The sequence below is a fragment of the Pecten maximus genome, chromosome 16 (assembly GCF_902652985.1).
Source record: "Pecten maximus chromosome 16, xPecMax1.1, whole genome shotgun sequence".
NCBI lineage: Eukaryota > Metazoa > Mollusca > Bivalvia > Pectinida > Pectinidae > Pecten > Pecten maximus.
Genome location: NC_047030.1, coordinates 6,343,490 through 6,368,683, shown reverse-complemented (window position 1 = coordinate 6,368,683; position 25,194 = coordinate 6,343,490). Strand labels below are relative to the sequence as shown.

The following is a 25,194-nucleotide window of genomic DNA, read 5'->3' as shown; positions in this document are numbered from 1 at the left end:
TGACAACGGTCCGCCATTTTTGTAATCAACTTTCGGTGTGTTTACAATCTCCTCTGGTTTGGGACGTGTCTTGTTGTTTTGTGATTGATTTCAAACGTTGACAGTTGTTCAAATATGTCTGACCAAGAGGATGATTTAGGCATGGAGGAAGAGGAAACCCAAGAAGAGGGCGGAGGAGAAGAAACGGAGGCAGTTGAACAGGAAGAGGCAGAAAATGAACAAGATGAAGATCTTGACGAAGAGGAAAAGGAACTTGGAGAGGAAGAAGAACAGAAAGAAGAAGAAGAGGTTGGTATTGCGTTTTGAAAAAGGGCTAAGAATGTAAAAGGTATTATTCTATAGTACTCATTTTCTTTCTTTTGAAATAATTGATATATTTTAAATATTAGAAATAATTTAAGTGGTTTATTTACATGAGGATTTCCCTCCGTAAGAGATCGAGTAGGTAACCAACGACCATTTTTCATAATAAATAGAATATGAAATTGCATAGGTTTCCCCAAAATAAGGAAATTTCATTGACTTGTAGGTTAATTCAAACATTATAAACACTGTTAATCAACTTCATACTCCGACAGTCACTGAGTTAGAACGCCAGGCACATAACATATTAAAGATCCGATCGAGGTTTGTGTTTCTCTGGAAGCTGAGGAAGGGCCCTGTCTGTGCTGTCCTAGTTGTGTCATTGGACAAGACACGTAGTTTACCCTTATTGTTCTGGATGCCATGCGATGGGCCTCCTGTTGTTCAGTGAGGTAGTCACCAACTACTGCAAGAAGACTCTACCTCAAAATAACCTTAGCCGTTCACAGAGGGATAAACCAAGCAAACAGATGTTTTTCACACAAAAAACTCAAACATTTCTATTGTTTATTATGTTTTAAAATATTGTTATCACTTTGCAAAAACTGTCTGTAGTCAGATCAAGGTCCTGGGTTGGAGCTCCTGGTCTGATTTTAGCATTTTCCTCTCTTATTACATTTAACTATTATACCCATGGGAGGTGTAATATTGCCCTATATGTGTCTTCTGTGTTGATGACTGTTAAAGGATAGAGGAGTAAGAAAGAACTAGACTTTGCTGAATGCTGGTGGCCAGATCACTCAAATGATAACTAGCCTCCATCTTGAGTCCAGAAGTTGCATTTTCTCTCCTTTTTTAATTCAGGATTGATTTTTATTTTTTGTAGCTGCATCAAAGTGTATTTACATTGTGGTATGTACATATTTCGCATAACAAGTTAGATATGTACATACAGTACCCCAATGTAAATATGTAATAGGAGTGGAAAAATGCACGGCCAGACCGGGGTTCGAACCCGGGACCTCCGAACACTAGCCGGATGCTCTACCGATTGAGCTACCTGGTCGCCGACGATCGACCCTGTCCAGTTCCGCTACACTATTCCCTCCTTTTTTTTAAGTCTTCGACCCCGAAGACTTCACAACTCACAACCCAGGTTCGGGTATCCCCTTGTCAAGTATTCACCTCACTTGAAACAAGGTTTGGTCACAGGCACCAAATGTAATAGGAGTGGAAAAATGCACGGCCAGACCGGGGTTCGAACCCGGGACCTCCGAACACTAGCCGGATGCTCTACCGATTGAGCTACCTGGTCGCCGACGATCGACCCTGTCCAGTTCCGCTACAAATACACTTTGATGCAGCTACAAAAACAAAAACAAAAAAAACAATCCTTATATTTATGCTTGATCACCATGACATTTAATAAAAAAAAAAAAAAAATAATAACTTCAGGGTTAATAAGATTCATCTAGTGACATTGCAACACAATTGAAAATATAAGGTGAAAAAGCCCTCTAGTAGATTTTCATCTTTTATATTCATTTTTAAAGTTACATGTTTTTATTTTAATCAGTAGGACAGTACAAGTGTTTCTCTTCTTTTTTAAATAAATTGTTTCTGTTTTCCAGAAAGTGCCAGAAAATCCACTGACAGAAGAAGCTGTAGCAGAAAGTCTTTCACTCCTGTGTAAAACAGGGGATGGATTATCCCACGCTTATGTCCGCTTGGATGTCCACGAAAAGTAAGATGTCTGCTCTACTGTACAAGTCACTTAATGTACTGTGTGGTTTGAAATTTTCATTTTGGAAACTAAAGGGTTGCAGTTCAATAATAATATTCTGTTAAATATTTCTATCATAATCTAATTACTAAATAATGATTGACATACATGTATATAACTAGGTGTATAATTTATCTATTTATTTATTTTTTCTTTCAGAGAGTTGACAAATGTTAGTATTCTGAAGTCCTTTATTCATCTTCGATATGTGGATGTGAGCAAAAATAATTTAAAAGACATTTCATCTCTGAGTGCATTGACACATATGTTGACATTGAAAGCTGATTACAATATGTTAAGTAGCGTCCGCCTGGAGGAAATGCCATTTCTACAAGTTGCTAGTTTTAATTTCAACAAAATTAACACATTGGAAGGAGTAAGCCACCCGATGCTCGAGCATTTATGTCTCAACAGTAAGTGCAACTTGTCAAAGTATCAGTTGGTTTTCTAAATTCTCACACATTTTAAAGATGCTATACCACTGACATCATATACATGTATACTACTTGTCATAAAAATGCATGAAATGGCACCCATGGTATGATATATATCTAATTAACACCAAAAAATGAAAAAATAATAAACAATATGTCCTAAAAATGATTGCTTAGGTCTATATCAGACTGAAAGTTGTATGCCAAGTAGTACAATAGTTTCTCCAGGGTTAAAATCAATCATTTATTGATTCACTCTATGCTAATGATAAAAGAGAACTCAAGGCTACAGATTGTGATAATGGCATAAAGTATGTAACTTTTGGTATAATATTAAAATATACGAAAGCCCATCATTAAGGAATTTGATGAATTGCTTCAATTGAAATTTTAAACTTGATTGATTGAGGAATTAACTATACTTCTCTGTTGTAGATAATGAAATCACAGGAATATCAGGTCTGGACGAAGCCAAATTAGCACGCCTCCATACATTGGAGTTACGGGGCAACAAACTTAAAACCACAGGCGGAGTTCACCTTCCAAATCTTAAGAACTTGTTTATGGTAAGTGTGTGCTGAAGGTCTAAACAAATATCAAGTATAATATTTCTATTACTTGAGTAATACATACCTTAAACTCCTATAGGTCCTAGGACAGATAAATTAGGCCAGGAGCCTAGTCCTCCCTAGGTCCTATGACATATAAATGAGGCCCAGAGCCTAGTCCTCCCTAGGTCCTAGGACAGATAAATGAGGCCAGGAGCCTAGTCCTCCCTAGGTCCTATGACAGATAAATGAGGTCCAGAGCCTAGTCCTCCCTAGGTCCTAGGACAGATAAATTAGGCCGTGAGCCTAGTCCTCCCTAGGTCCTAGGACAGATGAATTAGGCCGTGAGCCTAGTCCTCTGTAGGTCCTATGACAGATAAATGAGGCCAGGAGCCTAGACCTCTGTAGGTCCTAGGACAGATAAATGAGGCCAGGAGCCTAGTCCTCCCTAGGTCCTATGACAGATAAATGAGGCCAGGGGCCTAGTCCTCCCTAGGTCCTAGGACAGATAAATGGGGCCGGGAGCCTAGTCCTCCCTAGGTCCTATGACAGATAAATTAGGCCCAGAGCCTAGTCCTCCCTAGGTCCTAGGACAGATAAATTAGGCCCAGAGCCTAGTCCTCCCTAGGTCCTAGGACAGATAAATGAGGCCAGGGGCCTAGTCCTCCCTAGGTCCTAGGACAGATAAATGGGACCGGGAGCCTAGTCCCCTGTAGGTCCTAGGACAGATAAATGGGGCTGGGGCCTAGTCCTCTGTAGGTCCTAAGACAGATCAATGGGGCCGGAAGCCTAGTCCTCTGTAGGTCCTAGGACAGATAAATTGGGCCGGGAGCCTAGTCCTCTGTAGGTCCTAGGACAGATAAATGGGGCCGGGAGCCTAGTCCTCTGTAGGTCCTAGGACAGATAAATGAGGTGGGGAGCCTAGTCCTCTGTAGGTCCTAGGACAGATAAATGGGGCCGGGAGCCTAGTCCTCCCTAGGTCCTATGACAGATAAATTAGGCCCAGAGCCTAGTCCTCCCTAGGTCCTAGGACAGATAAATTAGGCCCAGAGCCTAGTCCTCCCTAGGTCCTAGGACAGATAAATGAGGCCAGGAGCCTAGTCCTCCCTAGGTCCTAGGACAGATAAATGGGACCGGGAGCCTAGTCCCCTGTAGGTCCTAGGACAGATAAATGGGGCTGGGGCCTAGTCCTCTGTAGGTCCTAAGACAGATCAATGGGGCCGGAAGCCTAGTCCTCTGTAGGTCCTAGGGCAGATAAATTGGGCCGGGAGCCTAGTCCTCTGTAGGTCCTAGGACAGATAAATGGGGCCGGGAGCCTAGTCCTCTGTAGGTCCTAGGACAGATAAATGAGGTGGGGAGCCTAGTCCTCTGTAGGTCCTAGGACAGATAAATTGGGCCGGGAGCCTAGTCCTCCTTGGGTCCTAGGACAGATAAATTGGGCCGGGAGCCTAGTCCTCTGTAGGTCCTAGGACAGATAAATGGGGCCGGGAGCCTAGTCCTCTGTAGGTCCTAGGACAGACAAATGAGGTGGGGAGCCTAGACCTCTGTAGGTCCTAGGACAGATAAATGAGGTGGGGAGCCTAGACCTCCTTGGGTCCTAGGACAGATAAATGGGGCCGGGAGCCTAGTCCTCTGTAGGTCCTAGGACAGATAAATGAGGTGGGGAGCCTAGACCTCCTTGGGTCCTAGGACAGATAAATGGGGCCGGAAGCCTAGTCCTCTGTAGGTCCTAGGACAGATAAATGAGGTGGGGAGCCTAGACCTCTGTAGGTCCTAGGACAGATAAATGAGGTGGGGAGCCTAGACCTCCTTGGGTCCTAGAACACAGATTAATAGAATCTTTCACCCCCTTGGGGGTGAGACAGGGGAATCTCAACCCAAGGGGAAGATTCTTAAGTTGCCAAACACGAGTCTTGCCGAGTGTTAGGTAGCTTAATTATCTTACCCCGAGGGTAGAGATTCCCCTGTCTCACTTCCATGGGGGAAATGATTATTTTTCTCTTACCCTGTTTACCCTCTTATGTGTCTAATATTAACGTTACATTAATGCAAGGAAATCTTGACGTGATGTGATTGAATATTCGACGAGAAAAATGAGTCTGAGAATCAAGGAGCATGGACATGACATTATAGCTAAAGACATCTCCCTAGGCCTTGGGACATGAAATGAACATGTAGTTGATGTATGTTACATTCCATCCATTTACAGGCTGCAAACACAATAGACAAAATTGAGGATATGGAGTCGCTTAAGAGCCTCACTACGTTCCACCTCAGAGACAACCAACTGGAGAACCTTGATGGCTTCACGGACCAGCTCCAACTCCTCCAGTACATTAACCTTAGGTACTGATCATACTGATGATACAAACATTGTATTCATATGCCTACCAACTTTCACCTTCTCACATCTCTGATAGTAATAATGAAATTAACTTAATATCTGTTAAATTTGTTCTTTCTTTTTAATTTGTTGAATCATTTTAATTGAAAACTATTCCAATTAGTATCCATTTCCAAACCTTTATTTCAGAGGAAACAATATCACCTCTGTGAAGGAACAGGTACCGAAGATGGCATGTCTTCCAATGCTCAGGGCCTTGGTGCTGTTTGGTAAGCATTCTATAGCCATTATTGATGTAGACCAAGTCCTTACCAAACTGGTATTAATTATTGTTAGGTGGTATGTATCATCCATTGTTAAACTTAAAACTGATGTACTCAAGTTCTTACCAAAGTGGTATTAATTATTGTTAGGTGGTATGTATCATCCATTGTTAAAATTGATGTACTCAAGTTCTTACCAAAGTGGTATTAATTGTTGTTAGGGTATCTATCATACATTGTCGTAATTGATTTAGACCAAGTCCTTACCAAAGTGGTAGTAATTATTGTTAGGTGGTATGTATCATCCATTGTCGTAATTGATTTAGACCAAGTCCTTACCAAACTGGTATTAATTGTTGTTAGGTGGTGTTGTCTGTGATAGATTAACGGAGAAAGTAACTAACTATAAACACATCACAAGGTCAGGTGTGAGGTTTGATCCCTTCTCTTTAGGCAGTTTCCATTTCTCAGAAGCTGCCCTTGGACAAGACAACCTCACTACTTTGGATAGTATGTGGTTGTTCTCTCATATGTTATTCAGTGATTTAGCCACCAGTTACTACAAGACTAGACCTTAAAATGACCCTGATTGTGAACAAAATGACAAAGCAATTGTGTCCAATTTTGACATAGATGTTCTCGATTCTTTCCCAGCAAAATTTTGTTACTTTTTGTTTGCTTTAAATCATCCTTCACAACCTATTGAAATAGCATGCGTAGTCAGTGACAGGACATTCAAGTTCAAAATTCACCTCAGAAAAATGGACTTGCAGAAAATATAATATTGCACATGTGAAAAGAAGCCAACTGAATGAAATTATGCAGACAGTTTTAAAAATGAAAATTATGATTTATCAGAGAACCCTGCTCATGAGGAAGATGAGTACAGACTGGAAGTTCTGATCGGGCTTCGGAAGTTGGAACGACTGGACAAAGACGAATACTCCGAGGAGGAGAGGAATGAAGCAGAAGAGATTTACGAACAACGTCTCAAGGAAGAAGCAGAGCGAGAGGTGGGTAATCATGTACTATCGAGTAACACACAAAAACCCTCACATATTTCATACATTTCACAGCCATCCTAAACAGTGTGATCTTTTTTTTTTAACTTTGAGGCTGGAATGTAGGATTTATATCAAAGTTATATATCCATCATTATTTTTTTGTAACATTAATTTTTATGCAGCAAATTCAATTAACATCAGGCTTATAATTTTTAAAAAAAAAGTATAAGAAAAACACCCAGCATTTTTCCATTGAATTTTTTAATCTTTGATTTATACAAATCTGTTGAATTGTATGATATCAATAACAAAATTCAAAGAAATATCTCAATTCTTGTAAAGTGAGTGTCAATGAAAATTAAATCAGTGGGATTAATGTATTGTGTATTTCATGGATGGGGAAATCTTCAGAATTATGTCTGTTTTTCATCTCGTTCTGTGTTATAACGAATGTGTATTTATGTATCAAGGTCAAATTAATGTTTAATTTATAATAGTTTTGCATAATTAAAGTGTTTTTATAACCCAGGAAGTGGACCACTATTCTGACTGTGGTGGAAGTCAGTGTATATTTTGATGTTTTGTCACAGCATTAAAAACAGATGTCATTAAATGTTACATATAATTGTATATGGCACCATTAATTTGTGTGATATGTTAATAATGTTGTTCTACCTTAAAGAGACAAATTAAAAAAAAAAAAAAATGGAACTGCTTTTATTTAGAATTGTGTGATTATCTCTATTGATATTCAAAAATATACTGAATAATATGAAATATTTCAATATTGGTTAATTGATATGAAATTAAGAAATCTTAAACAATATGAATATCTTAAATCTTAAGTGAGAGTTGACACTTTCAAACCTGTGTCAATTAAAAAAGAAAAAAGAAAAAAGGAATTTGTCTCTTTATCAAAAATTGAAATCACTGCTACATCAATGCACAGGATTACAATTGTTTTGACCCTATGACCTTTCACCACACCCTGTGTGACCTTTGATTGACAGGCCAATGGAGAAGAACAGCAAAATGAGGATTGATGAGAACAGAGTATGTTGCTATGGCGATGAAATAAACTTCATGTAACCATAACAATAGAACCAAGCTACTGAAGTCGTAGTCCTTAGTGCTAATGGTGTCCTCTTCTTTATTAACCAATCCAACTGTTTGATTTTCTTCGCTTCCCATTAAATATGATTTTTTTAAATGTTGAATTTATGATGCTATTCTTGATAGAAAAAAAAAAAAATCAATGATTTTAAACATAACTATTTTTCCAGTTTTAATTTTTTTATTCAATACCCACACAGTCAGTTGACCAAGGCATTATATCATAAGTACCAGGGCTATGGGAATATGTACAACTGTATGTATATTGTTTTTGTCAGATCGTCAGAAGGTTATAATATCTATTTTTTTTAAACTATTATCTGATATACCTAAGCTTGGCTTCTCAGAAAAATCCATTACCTTTCCTTTTCTAACAAAGAAAAAATTATTAAATTATATTAATTATTAAAAAATTATTAAATTATATCAATTATTAAATGGTGAACATTCTTATAGAAACAAACTTTTGAAGAGTGTTTTAACGATATAGAATTGTATTAACTGTTTGGTGATTGGTGCTATCAGACTTACCCCGATCGTGTGTACCTGTTTGTTCCTGTGTGCTGGCTTGTGTGATCCTCCATTTTACCCCGGACTTGTGTAACATTGATTACCTACACTAATGTACGCCCATTTTCTGACAGCTAATGTTTTATTGACAGGCATGTACTTTAATATAAAAGAGTTAAAAAATAAGTTTATACTTAAAGAATCATGGAATGGTCAATTTTGTTATCAATTTTCTGTCCACCACTAACATCCTCACATCACTAATTCAGAGTTTGTGTTGAAGCCGTTCCTTATATCCTTTTGAAGCATGGACCCTGCTTATTTTTAGGAAGTCAATTCAAACTATTCAGAGGGTCCTTTTTCATTTGGATGTGATCCGAAGATTTCTCAGCGTTATTGGCCTTTGGCCCATATCAGGATTTCAAAATGAAAATAATGACCCATTTATAAAAGACCCTGCATAGATCCTGTTATTTGTAAATATTTTTTCACATTGAAGGATTTCAGGCATCTATTTCAGCTTCATGATAAATTTTTATCATATAATATGTTACTTTCATTCTTTTGGTACTTTTTTCAACAGTACAATCATTTAATGGCCTTCATGTTTCACAATTGTTTCTGAAGATTGAAAAATTATTATTTACACAAATAATCTGATCTTTATTTCAACATTAGCTTGATAAACAAATATTTTAATTGAAAAATTTCCTTAATTATTCTCATCAATTTGCCAAAATCTCGGATTGTCTTAAGAAATGGTTAAAGGACAAAATTATATATAAAATTCACAGCTTGTTAAAATATTCTCATGGCAGGATACAAAATTTATAAGTTAAAAGAATAATAATAATTAAACACTAAAGATGTACTGTCAACTACAAAATTCATTTAATAACATAAAAAAGGGCATATTCAAACTTAAAATTTTAACTTGAAGCAACTTTGTTTTGTAATATTTCAGTATAGTAACACCACTTTTGTTCATGATGGAAGGGAGATAACTCTTTTGGGAGAAAGGACAGTTTCAGTATTAATTTTGAGCTAGGACTGTTCAGAATAAACAGGTTTTCAGATTACAACAGTGCAACAAATGACTTCAAGCATTACACTACAGAATTGTTCTGAATAATATTTGACAAGGAACTGTCTAACCATGGTTGATCCTGTGTTATTTGTTTCAGAAATGCGTTAGCAATTTCTAAAAATTCACCTCAACAATTTTTTTAAAATCTGACCTTGACAATGTTAACCTATACCATTTATTTCAGACAAAAACTTACTAAGCATTCTATCTATAGCGTCAGGTTGGTAAGACAGTGCACAAACCTGTAATACTATTGTTTTTTTAACTATATATTTTCTCCGTGGTACTAGCTTCTCATTCTTCATACAAACTCTTTTGATGAGATATCTTTTTTATAGAAAAAAAAAAAAACATCTTTGCTTTTTGTTTACCTGTATATCTATTTTTGTACCACTGTGATGGTAACACCTCTGTTTATGATAAATACAGAACTTGTGTACAAGATTGTACTGCATCTTCATACTACAATCCCATTAATGTATTCATATATGTATTAATGTATATGTTGTAATTGACGCGTTTTGACGTGTTTTGACGTGTTACACTCATGTTGTTGTCGTTGACCGATATCTTTTCACCAATAATTTGTATCTAAATATCATAAAAATCATTGTAGTCCAAACCAGTACCCCTTTTCCCGGTTTTTTCTTTGTTTTTTCGTCCCAGGATTTTAATTTTTGGTGTGGTATTTTGTTTGTGCTCTGGAATTACCCTGGATTACAGTTTTATTTTTGATGCTTTTTTCTCCTATAAACATCCCTTATTTATTTATTTTATTTTTTCTTAAAAAAAATCTGGAGTGTCATGTTTGTTTGAACTACACATAGTGCTGGTATTTATAAACTTACCAATTGTCATTTTAAAAATTCTTTTGGGAAATATTTCAGCATGAAAATCATGTTTAATAAAGCCAGTATGATTGTCAGCTAGCTGATATATACCATGTATATTTATATCTACCGTACTTATTTAGTCCTATTTTATTATTTGTCAATTAGTTCTCCTCAGGCAAGATTTTTTTTTTCATCTTTTTCATTTGGAATAATGCATTTCATAATTTAAAAAAAAAAACTAGTCTTAGGAAGGACATTATACATTATTTTAAAATAAGGGCAATTTCCCTCTTTGGCAATTGCTTACCAGTATATATATATATATATATATATGTACATGTATATATTTCTCTCGGGTACAACTACGACAGGAAATTCAAATCTATATCTTCGGATCACCAACACATAGTGTATATGATACTTCCTTCGTCATTTGTGTTGCTAAGTTATATACATGTATATATACGGCGGTATGCAGTTAGGCTGAGTAACTTTAAATAGAAAAATGGGGAACATTTGATATTGAAAAGGATTGGAAAGGACCAGTATAGGCTTAGTCTGTTGTCTAATCCATTCATTTATTTATCTTTATGAATTGTATACACATGTATTACTTGATAATAAAATCTTTTGATATGAAAAATAACATTGAGTCTGATAAAATTCCTAGTTTTTAGTCAGCGACATACGTCTTTAAAAATTATTTCATATACACACTGTACGTAATAAACAGGGTTACTTAGTTTGAGTGATATTGAAATTTGAATTAATAATATTATTCAGTTTAATACCTCCAGACAAGTAGATTCATTGAGGTTAATTGGTTAATGGGTTAATTGATATGAGGAGTCTTTCTCAAAAATAGAGAATTCCAAAACTGTACAAAATATTTTTTAAAAACTGATCAAAAACAAATTCTGGGAGTTGTGTTCAGGTACTATCTTTACACAAGGGTTTTTAACAGTGGATAATGATGGCCTCAAGTCCTAGCTATTGAAACTTGAAAATCTGATTTAAATCAAATAGGATTTAGATAATTAGAAATTATGAAAATAGGTTAAGAAAAAAGGAGGTTTGTAAACTTCTATTTAAAACTTACATATATTTGTATGTACAAGTGTCAATTTTCTTGAAGCACAAAAATTGGACTAACTTATGAAATTCGGTTTTCCTAACATTATTAGATTCCAGCCAGTCTAAGAATACCATGTTTTTTGTTTCAGAACGAGGACAACTCAGATGAGGATGATTAAAACTGATTTTCTGAATCCAAATGTGGACTTAATGGGAGTATTCAAGATGGAGCACCTCAGCATCACGCCAGCAAATGTGACGGGACATGGGAATTTCATTTGTCAAATGTGATAAAAAAAAAAGACTATGAAAAATGTCTGTGATATCAACTTCAAAATTGAAACTTTTAATAAAAAAAAATTCATCAGATACACTTGTATCATGTAACAAAATATTCTAAACATTTACAGTATTTCTTGAAAAATATTCTGTAGAAATAAATCTGAATGGAATTATTGTATCATTGTTACTGTTGTAAATATTATTGCAATAATTTATGTGAATATACAATGCCATTTTCATACCTGTTGATTTTTGTCTGTACTTTGTTGCACGAGTGCCATTGAGGACTAAAAATAATCAAGACAAGAGTTACCTCCCTTGGTTCACAGTCCTACCAGAAATGAGAACAAAACTACAATCATTCAATTTATCATATTTTATTTTTTAATAAAAATAAACTCTACATCACAGGAAACAAACAATACATTTTATGTATTAACAAGACAAACAGCTTCCTGTTTCATGGCGAGCATGTCTGTACTTTGTTGCACGAGTGCCATTGAGGACTAAAAATAATCAAGACAAGAGTTACCTCCCTTGGTTCACAGTCCTACCAGAAATGAGAACAAAACTACAATCATTCAATTTATCATATTTTATTTTTTAATAAAAATAAACTCTACATCACAGGAAACAAACAATACATTTTATGTATTAACAAGACAAACAGCTTCCTGTTTCATGGCGAGCAAAATATCATTGATACTACAGGAGACTAAAAACAACCAAATTCTATAATTTGTAATTTGGAAGATTATCAGTTTTGAAATAAAGTACCTGTAATGGTTGAATTTATTTAATCATGATTCTCTGTAAATTTATAAAGAAATTTCATACAAATGTCTCCAATTATGATAAAATCCAATATTTATCAGGACAGAATGGACTGAATAATTTCTTGAAAGAACAAAATAGAAAAAAAATGTGTTTGTTCTGAACTGTAAAGCCAACCGACATCTTAACATCTTGGTCACCATAAGTAGCCAACACCATGATTACAGATATAAGCACAGTACAGGTACATTTAATAATGTACAATATAATATATACAACACAGAAATAATAAATTATCTTTTAAATTAATTCATAGGTCATTCAGTTTTAATTCTTGTGGGAATTTCAACTATTAAGAAAATATTTTAATATAAATAAATTTTAGGCGCATCTTCCACAACTCTTTTCTTTCCAAACCGCTGTAAAATGGACTTGCTAAGCCCTGAACATCAAATTTTAATCCATATTTTGAAACGTAAAACAAAAATCTATATTCATTGATTAAATATGATTGATCACTTTGATAACAAATATCCATAAAACAAATTTGGAACATACATATGGAAAATTTTAATTAAATATGATTAAGGTAATGTGGTTTGATATTACTGACACACAGTATACAAAATGTTACCATCCTGTCGAGGAATACTCCCGTGTCTAGTAATAAACCAATCCATATCAACAGAGTTTGGTAGAAATAGCAGAAAATGATTTTGTTATAAAATAAGTCCACATCACCACTTTGTGTTAAGGGGTTATGCGTTCACCCCTGGGCTTAATGCAGGATAAACAATAATACACCTAATTCAGCAAGTAAGTTTGAGTCATAAGTCACTTGTATCCTTGGAGTTTTTGAACATGAATATAAGTTATATAACACAGGAGCACATTTTTTTAACGGTGAATGACAAGTTACAGACACAGTCTAAGGGAGATAATCCAGTTCGAAATATTGGGCACCCTCTAAAGCACAGTAATCTCACATGTCAATAATATCTTACTGGTGTCCAAGTCACTATGTTGATTGTAACCATGGCAATGATCACCATGGTCTCCACATAGAAGAGCTGGAGCTATCACTGTAGGTGGATACACTGTCAGGAAAGGCTGCCTTGGAAATCTCCGACACTCCGGCTGAACTCATATCGGGACTCGCAGAACTGACATCTGGACTAGAGTGACTCCATTCAGAATGTCCTCGGAACCATTCCATGCTGGACATGTTGAATCCATTTGGGGTACACAGAGGGAGAGATGAAGTAGTGTCCATGGATGACTGGTTGAAGGACGGACTGGATAAAGCTGTTCTGGACATCTGATCTGGTGACCACTGGTGACCTTGGATGGGCACGTGAAGCTCACTGGTATACAAAGACTGACCGGGAGTGCTGTAGCCGGGTAATACAGGACAGGTGTAGTCGCTAGCGAGAGTAGCTGGGGACGGATCCACACTGTAGCTGGCTGGGGGAGGGGTCTGGTGGGTTGTCGGAAATCTGGACAGATGATAGAACAGCCTCATCTTCACATCGTTGCTGACAGAAACATCCTGGTTGAGAAGTCGGAACACTTCCTCCTGGCATCGGGTAAATCCTGATGTATAATCCGAGCTCTTGGAATGTACTGCAATACAAAATAAGAAAAAAATCAGTAATACATCTCAATTAATGGCCATTTCAATATCAAAACCTACTCTGGTGGCTATATAGCATCTCTACAGAGCCCATAATGCTTCATTATTGTCGGTTTTGATTGTCATTGTATTCCACAGACCTGCCAATATAATTATTGAGAACATCCATTCCAATTTCATATTAGATGTAAAAACTGCAAGGAAAGAAAAAACTTTCTTGACTTTTGTGTTTCTCCCTTTTGACCTTTTCTGACACATATGACCTCTATTAGATGACCTTTGTAACTTTAACCCTGTTGAATTTTGTTGAACTATATATTATATGACCCCTGTTGGATGACCTTTGTGCATTCTCTTTGACCCATATGACCAATGCTACTTGACTGGGATCTTTGTTAAACCCAGATGTCTATTGCTGATGATTGTTGGATAACCTTTGTAAACTTGTTGACCCCTATGACCTATTTTGACCCCATGGCCTAATTTGACCTCTATGACCTATTTTGACCCCATGACCTATTTTGACGTATGTTGGATAACTTTTGTTAAACTTGTTGACCCCTATGACCTATTTTGACCCCATGACCTATTTTGACCTATGTTGGATGACCTTTGTTAAAACTTGTTGACCCCTATGACCTCTTTTGACCCCATGACCTATTTTGACCTATGTTGGATGACCTTTGTTAAAACCTTTTGACTCTTGTTGACCCCTATGACCTATTTTGACCCCATTGACCTTAGCCATAGTTACCTGCGTTGGTGTCGTTCTGTAGGTACTGTACAGTCATCTCTAGGATGTCGGCCTTCTCCAGTCTACAGTGTTCATTCTCCTACAAATCAACGACACAATTATGATTAACAGTGAAAAAACAATGGAGCTTGTAACATTGTTAAACAATATCAACTAGTGAAAAAACAATGGAGCTTGTAACATTGTTAAACAATATCAACTAGTGAACTTGACATCAACTTAGATGTGACATCCGCATGTGTTTTTTTTCCACAAAATATTTTGTTTTCATTAGTTAAAAAATATCAATACTAGGGTCTTTCTGATAATTTAAAAAGAACGGTCTAAGAATGCTGCCTGCTGCATATTTAATGATTAACATTTTGATAAAAATGAAATATCTCGTGTAAAATTCTGCATTGATAACAACTATTTAAATTTTAGATAGTTCTCTCTCTTATTACCTAAAGCAACTTGAAGTATTTTCAAAACAAAATAAACTATGAATATTTGATACTGAACATGATTTTGAAAAAAAAAAGAAAAGTGCAGTGATATTGATACATAAAATCATTATAGAAATATGCTATATGCCTGAACTGACACATAATGTGAGCTTTGAAAATAAAATCATTTCACTATTAAGTAATAATCCACAACAACCATAATTTAATATAATTTTTGCTAGCTGATGTGTCAATAACATAATGTTCAAAACATTGTTTAAAATTTGGATATCTTGGTGAAGGAGGTGCATTTCAAAGAAAGGTAGCATACAGCCTTAACTACATGTAATTGTTAAATTTGTGGAACTTCAATTATACAGTCATCATTATATCTGTAATAAGAAACTCTTTATGAAGGAGGTGCATTTCAAAGAAAAGGTAGCATACAGCCTTAACTAATTGTTAAATTTCTGATATTTCAACCATACAATCACCATTTATATTAAATATCTGTTGTATGTAAAAAAAGACAACTAAATTGAACAATAGATGTTGTTATCTGACTATTCACCTGTAAATAATAAAACAATGCTCCCTTCACACCTGGGTAATACCTTGTGCAGATATCAAGTTACAACAATGGTGTTTCAAAATTAACATTTTATAAACAATTAAATATTAAATCCTAATCTATGAAATTTTTTATGACACGTGCCTTGATGATGATCATTAGATGTTCCGTATTGTGATATGAGTTTTAAACAATTACACAATAGAAGTCTCCATGTTTTTCTTTTTTTTTTTCAAATTCAATAAGACATTGTCTGAGCATAGCCTGTATTTGGGAATTAAAATATAACTAGTTTCCATCTAAATGTAAGCAAAATATGAAAAATGTTCTTGAAATGGAGACAAATGTGACTGAATTAATCAAAACTGATTCCTTCAGTGTATATACACATAGACAAAGAAAAAACTGTTAAAAAATAAATATAAACTGTTTAAATAGATAAGTATAAGAATGTGTAGCATTTAAACATCATCATTTCGTTGAGTAAGAAATAGCTTGTAATTTATATACAAGTGAAGAGACAACGTTAACCCGACTCCTCTAGCCCTAAACCAGGCCTTAGACATTTTGAAGGACAGCTCTTTCATGTTTCGTCCAAAGTATGTCCATGGAAATGTCTCAATATCTGGTATTGGGGTCAGAGGAAACTGGGGCTAATACCAGACGTGCCCCACTTAACATACATGTAGCATTTCTAGACAGCTATTCATACATCTCGAAATAATTAAACATGATCAGATAAAAAAATGTTTAACTAAAGACGGTGTATTGGAAAATTTTATAATTTTAACACAATCAAATTAATTAGAAAATAGTCGGCACACATGGAACGGTCGTTTTCCTTCGAAATGTTAGTTTATTAACTGAGCATCAAACAGGGTTGATTATTGTTAACCTGTCAGTATGGTGGACCTCGTACCATTTTGATTACAAATATTCAAATTATATGTAAATTCTCAAGGTAATGATGCAGATTATATATATGGTGATTATAATTTCTAGTCTGACACAACCATCTACACCCGAAGTGTCACAGCGCGAATTAAGTGCAATGTATCACGTTAATTTATCCTGGTTATCGAGCCTTTATCTGTGTAACGACAAATTGATATGCCTAAAGCTATTTGTAAGATAATGTAGTAAACATTGATTTTGACAGATCGACAAACCACAGGTATATCGCTACGGGGGGCCTATAGTAGTAGTAATTGCAAATTTCCGCGCGTTCCGTTTTCAATCGCGAGGTTGACACTCACACCTAGCTCGGCTGTGAAGTATTACAGGTATTTGCTCCCAATTAAACATGGTAATTAGCCTGTCTGTCTACCTGGTCAGGTACGGCACGGACGTCCAGGTGACCTGGTGTCGCTACCTCGTGTCATTAATTATAGCTGTTAAATGGATTAAAATTCTCCCGCCGATATTCCGATTACTACATTACAAATTATCCGATAAAATCTGGGATCATCGTCTGTCAAGGGTAGGGCAGAATCATAGTTACTTAAGACAAGCTTATAGGGCACTTAATAGGTATTTAAAAGGAATATAATCACATGAAATTTTACTCACAATCTACAGATATTTTTTAAATGCCTACATTGTCCCCTGTTCCTTATTTTTACCGTCGCTACCGAGAAAAGGGTTACTTTTCTTGTGAAAAATAAAATTAACATCTATAAGTCAGTATATTCTAGAAACATTTATTTCTTTTGAAAAAAAACCCAACTTATACGGTGAAATATTTAGCACGTGTGAATTCGCTAAACAATCCTGATTCAATTTACACAATACTTTTTTACTGTATGTATTGTAATGTTTACAAAACAATGAAGTAAAAAACTAGATGATAAAAAGTAAAAATGAAAACAATAAAATTGTACAGGAAAAAATCCTTTGTATTCCCCAGCTATTATAGCGTTAAAGCTATTTGATTCTAAATCAACAAAATGTTTTCACTTAAAACGTTTCTAATTAGAAAATATAACTTTAATTATAACTGAGATCAGTATAATAGTCCATCATAATTACATTGATGATTTATTTCTTAGGAAGTTTGCCGATAAAGATACAATGTTGTTTTCCATGAGACAAGCTAGGATTTGTCGCTGTGTGGCGGAAATCAGTTTAGTTAAATGTTGAATAATGAATTTTATTTTTTTATCGTCGGAATAAAATAGCATTTTTTTTTTTTTTTTTTTTAAGTTCTACCTTATATTTAAACAACGATAATCAGTATATGTATATTTGGATGGGACCGACATTTACATGAATAACTGATAAAATCCGCAGCAACATTCACGGCTCAAATAAAATCACACGAAAATAGATAATTATACAAATTATACTAATATTAAACACATCATCTTTCATACTGTACGATGTGTTGTTATAAAGTTAATGTGAATGAAATAAAGTTTATTATAAACACATCATTGTGTTTTTGAACATATATAGAAAATGACGAAATGTTGGGGGTGGGGTATGAATGAGGGAAAAACAGTAATCAGGTAACAATTAATTGCAGAGAGGCCAAATTTAAAAAAAAAAAAAATTGAAGCATCACTGGATTATTGGAAAAATAGGCAAATTCACTAAGTATTATTTTTTGCTTACGACTGGATGCTAAAGAATTAAAATGTAAAGTGTCAGGGATATCTCTAGAGATGTCGTTTTACTCCGAGGATATAATACTCCGTGTTTAATACTTATTAACAGATATTTCAATAAATCATTAAAAACATTGCTGTCGTAACGTTTTCTCCCGTAGTGAAATGAACTGTTAATCCTATGATATTTTATGTGTTTTGCCGGGCAAATGAATATCTGCTAAGATTTTTTTTTCTCGAAATTATTAAGAAAATACAAAATAATCTTTCACTTACCTGTCGGTCTGTTTTCTGAAGGATGAGGGATTTAAGTTGACTAAGGAAATTGTTGATTTTCTCGCGGCGTTTCCTCTCTGTCAGTGGCTTGTTGGACTAAATTTGAAAAAAGGAAGAAATATGAAAAGTCAGTTTTTTCTATTGTTCATAAGAAAGCATGTGATACTTAAAAACATGGACAGATGTAAGAACATCGAACATACCAGTCCGTGTATATACTTTTTATTTATCTTTGTCAAAAGTATTTGTAAATTCCCAGAATATCTACAGGCGAAAGTTTTAAAACACAAATCACGTCAATTTACGACCTCTGTATTATATAACTGTATTTCCAATTACAGATCATTAAATAAATAAATAAATAAATAAATAAATAAATAAATAAATAAATAAATAAATAAATAAACCGAGAGCAATCAAATTGAAGGAGAAAAATCTAACATTGAATTTTTCAGTTTGTACGATAAATAGCGAACTTTAGTTTCTTTAGACTTTAGTTTACAGTTAATTAATATATACAGTAATTCTAATTACCTGCCGTTTTCTTGCTACCAAGGGTGTTGAAGCTCTCTCGATCTCGGGATGCATGATGATAAAGGTATCGTAATATAAAGTTGGATATGTGCTACTTGCTGGGAGTCAAATGCAAAGTGTGCTTCTGGTAGAGATCTGTCACCTATATGGTACCCGGTCACGTGACGGGTAGGAATACTCGCCCCACCCCCACGGGACAGACAATTAGATCACCTACAGTGCAGCACGTGGCGTTAGACAGGTAACTACCGTTAATTGTTATGTAAACGCCACACAAATGTCGCATCCCTACTACAGGGCAGGTGGGCAGCTTACCTGGGGCGCGTGTCGGTGACACGGAACAGGTATTGTACACAAATTGCAATAAAAACTCACCTGGAAACCTGCACAGGTAGATAGGTAAGACCTACCTCTACTCAATCATCACATAGATCTACCTGGGGAATCACCATTGTAGTCATCTGATTGATGGGGTGTGTACTAACTGGAGTATCGTTTGTCTAGAGATAAGTGTTGTCCAAACAGATAGTCTTACCAGTGACACGTGTATGGATAAAGATTATGTCACGTGAGGGTAACATACACACCACCCCTCCTCCACACAATTCTCTACCGTTATTATAGACTTTTTGACAAGATAAGAAAAATAAATTGTGTATATATATATATACATAAATTTGTTTATTTATGGTTCAAATGTTAATTATAAATCTATGAACTAGATAACTTGTCTTAGGCCGTGAGAAAAACACTTAATTCTATCCAGATATTTTGTTATGGGACATTAAATGGTAATTGTGACCAATTAAAAAGAAGAATATGTGGTTGTATATATATACATGTATATATATATATTTCTTACAAATCCATGTTACATAATAATTATTTTACGCTAATAACACTTTCCAAAAGCTTGCGTTTTTCTTTATTGCTGCTATTTCTCGTTATTCCAATGTGTATCTCTCACTGGTTTTATTTGTCTCCGATCCTATCTGATGTGGATAACGGAAACATTATTATTTGTTCCAAACTTTCCTTGAAGACAGTAAACGTTTTAACACAATGTTTTCTTCTTCTCTCCATCATGTGTTTCTTATCTGTTTTTTTTACACTTGATTTTCTGTAAAGATAACTCTATGAATGTGTTTGTTATTGACGTTTTTGTAAAGATAACTCTATGAATGTGTTTGTTATTGACGTCTGTAGATTGTATACTGACATGTTTTATAAAACACATAGAGAATTATGACCCGTTCTACATAACTTTCTGGAATCAAGTCCAAGAAACACGTATGGTGTACAGTTCACAGGGACTTGTCATACATTCCCTACCTATCTTCTATAAATACTGTGTCATGTCCCTGTGGTATCTTATCTGTTATTGCAATTCAATTATTTTTATTCCGTATGCAAATGGCATATAGGATCACAATATACATACATATGACAACATTTTACATTTGTGCAAGACGGCGGAGAACACAGCCAATGTAACACAAAGTATTTTACATTTCAATAAAGCACGTGTTAATATTTTTTGCCATCACAAAAAGTGTATATCATATAACTACAATATTACAATTGCAATTTTAAACTACACGAATTTTTAAGACATAAAAAGACAATCACATACTGGAAATAACTTGAAGTTATATACCTGCCTCTCTGATCCCCAGAGTATCTCTGAAGTTTACAGGCATGACAATAATCTGTTCATTATAACTTCACAGAATAAATGGTACTATTTGGAGATGTTGACCTTTCCTCCGAACAAAATGGTGAACTGTTCAACTGTGTTCAAAAGTTTATCATAGCTACTAAACGTTTCTGATTTCTTATATAATGCTAACATCACTTTGGAATTAAATAACGTACCTGAGGACAAAATCATCTTATTATCCTGTTTATTTTTTCTTCGTCAATTTGAATACATGCATAATCATGAAAGCTTTGATAAGCACTAATTAATTAATTAATTAACCAGGCAAGCTCACCACCCACCCACTTGTCCCCCCCCCCCCCCCCCCCCCCCCCCCCCCCCCCCCCCCCCCCCCCACACCACACACACACACACACACACACACACACACCCTCCCCTCCTATAGAAGTATGAACAGTAGACGGATCAAACTTACGGATTCTATAAATTAATCAAATTTTCTTTCACATTTTGTTTTATTGCTGATCTTGTCCATCTCAATATTGTAAATTTCAATTGAAGGGAAGTGGTTTAACAAAAGCTTTACAGCTTGTTTCGATATCCTTTTCAGTCTTGAAGCGATATTTGTTGTATTTTGTCTTATCTGTATAAAACGAAGTTAATACTAATCTGCTCATTTCCGTAAGAAATACATTGTAATGTAATTTGATATAGGATCTGAAGCTGTACAAGTACTCTCAAAATGTTGTATACTATATATAGTTTTCGATAATTATCAATATTTATATGGTATATACATTTGAAAAGACTGCTATGAAATTATATACAATGCAAAAAGTTACTTTACGGTTTTATCATCCTCCAGACCTTTGAGCCTCTCTTTCATATTTTAAATTGTGAATATGTAATGATAACAATACAATACCATAATTAATAGGTACAATACAATACAACAATTAATTAATACACAATACAATGATTGATTCATACAATACACAATACCATAATTAATTAATACAATACCATAATCAATTAATACACAATACAATGATTGATTCATACAAAACACAATACCATAATTAATTAATTAATACAATACAATACCATAATCAATTAATACAATACAATACCATAATCAATTAATACACAATACAATGATTGATTCATACAATACACAATACCATAATTAATTAATACAACACCATAATCAATTAATACATAATACAATGATTTATTCATACAATACACAATACCATAATTAATTAATACAACACCATAATCAATTGATACACAATACAATGATTTATTCATACAATACACAATACCATAATTAATTAATACAACACCATAATCAATTGATACACAATACAATGATTGATTCATACAATACACAATACCATAATTAATTAATACAATACCATAATCAATTAATACACAATACAATGATTGATTCATACAATACGTAATACCATAATTAATTAATTGCCCCCGAAGACATTCTATCGTGTTAAGTCTCTATATGTAATTGTAAGTCTTATAAGCGATAATTTTTTGAGTTGCTGTAGCAATCTTATTAACATAAGAGTTTTAATTTCTGCTTGCCTGTGATACTCTACGATACTCTACGATACACTGTAATACATTATCGTATTATATGGTTGAGTATCGTAGAGGAGCGGAAATTACAAGTTTGATTTTAATTAGATTGGTTGCTACTGTGAATATTTTTAGTTGCTGATGCTAATTAGATATATTTCTATACTGGGGGTGACATTTTATGTATTTTAGTGACAAGCAGTTTTTACACTGTCAGGGATCTAGCACCTTGATTTATAAGGACTGATTATAATCGCAGTGAGTTTACTATGTAATACATTCATATCTAATTAGAATCATATATTATCTCAGGAAAACGTGAGATATTAACTTTTCTTTTCACAAATATCAGTATATAACATCTGTAAACATTATTTTTTTTATCTCAATCTACACTACTTATTTCATCTTTTTGATAGACAGTAGCGCAAACTATGTTATGTATAAATGAATTTTAGGGCGATAAAGAGCCGCCTACTTAACGATTATATAGTATTATACATGTAGTAAACAAAGCCTCCTCTAACATGGAACACTCTCATAAAGTTTTTTTTTTACATCGGCCCTTTTACTCTAGTGACAATTTTTATCGTTTAGAATGAACTTTTGAATCTGTTTGTGATTATGGTTCTGAAGTAGATTTTCTTGCCGATTTGAATGTTGACCTCAATTGTCCTAATTTGCTTCTTGAAACATTAATATCTCAAAACAATAATCTTGGTAACAAGATTTTAGAACCTACCCGTGTTACAGAGGAGCAGATTTTGTTCATTTTGATAAGGTAATTGCGAAGATTAATTGGAGAGGCCTCTTTTCGTCTGTACCGTCCATTAACTCAATCACAAACTCTACCATTAACTCAACCACTGACTCTACCATTAACTCAACCACTGACTCTACCATTAACTCTACCACTGCCTCTACCACTAATTCTACCATTAACTCTACCATTAACTCAACCACTGACTCTACCATTAACTCAACCACTGACTCTACCATTAACTTAACCACTGACTCTACCATTAACTCTACCACTAACTCTACCATTAACTCTACCACTGACTCTACCATTAACTCTACCACTAACTCTACCATTAACTCTACCACTGACTCTACCATTAACTCTACCATTAACTCTACCATTAACTCTACCATTAACTCAACAACTGCCTCTACCATTAACTCAACAACTGCCTCTACCATTAACTCAACCACTGACTCTACCATTAACTCAACCACTGACTCTACCATTAACTCAACCACTGACTCTACCATTAACTCAACCACTGACTCTACCATTAACTTAACCACTGACTCTACCATTAACTCAATCACTGACTCTACCATTAACTCAACCACTGACTCTACCATTAACTCAACCACTGACTCTACCATTAACTCACCACTGACTCTACCATTAACTCTACCTACTACTCTACCATGACTCACTAACCAACCATCTCTACCATGACTCTACCATTAATCTCTAACCACACTTGACTCTACCATTAACTCAACCACTGACTCTACCATTAACTCACACTGACTCTACCTATTAACTCAAACCACTGACTCTACCATTACTCTAACCACTGCTACTCTAACCCTACTAACTCAACCACTGACTCTACCATTAACTCACACCAATACACTCTACCATTAACTCAACCACTGACTCTACCATTAACTCAACCACTGACTCTACCATTAACTCTACCACTTAACTCTACCATTAACTCAACCACTGACTCTACCATTAACTCAACCACTGACTCTACCATTAACTCAACCACTGACTCTACCATTAACTCAACCACTGACTCTACCATTAACTCTACCACTGACTCTACCATTAACTCAACCACTGACTCTACCATTAACTCAACCACTGACTCTACCATTAACTCAACCACTGACTCTACCATTAACTCAACCACTGACTCTACCATTAACTCAACCACTGACTCTACCATTAACTCAACCACGGACTCTACCATTGACTCTACCATTAACTCAACCACGGACTCTACCATTGACTCTACCATTAACTCAACCACTGACTCTAACCACTGACTCTACCATTAACTCTACCACTAACTCTACCATTAACTCTACCACTGACTCTACCATTAACTCAACCACTGACTCTACCATTAACTCAACCACTGACTCTACCATTAACTCAACCACTGACTCTACCATTAACTCTACCATTAACTCTACCATTAACTCTACCATTAACTCAACCACTAACTCTACCATTAACTCAACCACTGACTCTACCATTACCTCAACCACTAACTCTACCATTACCTCAACCACTGACTCTACCATTACCTCAACCACTGACTCTACCATTACCTCAACCACTGACTCTACCATTAACTCAACCACTGCCTCTACCATTAACTCTACCATTAACTCTACCACTGACTCTACCATTACCTCAACCACTGACTCTACCATTACCTCAACCACTGACTCTACCATTACCTCAACCACTGACTCTACCATTACCTCAACCACTGACTCTACCATTAACTCAACCACTGACTCTACCACTGACTCTACCATTAACTCAACCACTGACTCTACCATTAACCCAACCACTGACTCTACCATTAACTCAACCACTGACTCTACCATTAACTCAACCACTGACTCCATACCTACCATGACTCTACATTACTCAACCACTGACTCTACCATTAACTCAACCACTGACTCTACCATTAACCTAACTCTACCATAACTCTACCATTAACTCTACCATACTCTACCATTACT

General features: G+C 35.0%; 2 protein-coding genes across 3 annotated transcripts; one reads left to right on the top strand and one right to left on the bottom strand.

Moving 5' to 3' along the window:
• LOC117345009 (leucine-rich repeat-containing protein 23-like) lies at positions 1–11,824 on the top strand. Of its 2 annotated transcripts, XM_033907930.1 has the most exons (9): positions 1–288; positions 1,935–2,047; positions 2,246–2,499; positions 2,956–3,086; positions 5,278–5,414; positions 5,602–5,681; positions 6,534–6,688; positions 7,690–7,732; positions 11,446–11,824. In XM_033907930.1, the coding sequence occupies exons 1-8, from the start codon at positions 115–117 to the stop codon at positions 7,720–7,722; spliced, it is 1,077 nt and encodes a 358-aa protein (XP_033763821.1). In that variant the 5' UTR covers positions 1–114; the 3' UTR covers positions 7,723–7,732; positions 11,446–11,824. The 2 variants fall into 2 exon arrangements, with proteins under 2 accessions (XP_033763821.1, XP_033763822.1); XM_033907931.1 differs by lacking the exon at positions 7,690–7,732 and having other exon boundaries at positions 2–288.
• A 334-nt stretch (positions 11,825–12,158) lies between these two features.
• Positions 12,159–21,105, bottom strand: LOC117345011 (transcription factor HES-2-like). Its single transcript, XM_033907933.1, has 4 exons — positions 19,152–21,105; positions 18,618–18,713; positions 14,740–14,818; positions 12,159–13,975 (listed from the first exon to the last, which is right to left on the bottom strand). The coding sequence occupies exons 1-4, from the start codon at positions 19,203–19,205 to the stop codon at positions 13,398–13,400; spliced, it is 807 nt and encodes a 268-aa protein (XP_033763824.1). The 5' UTR covers positions 19,206–21,105; the 3' UTR covers positions 12,159–13,397.
• Positions 21,106–25,194: the final 4,089 nt, after the last annotated feature.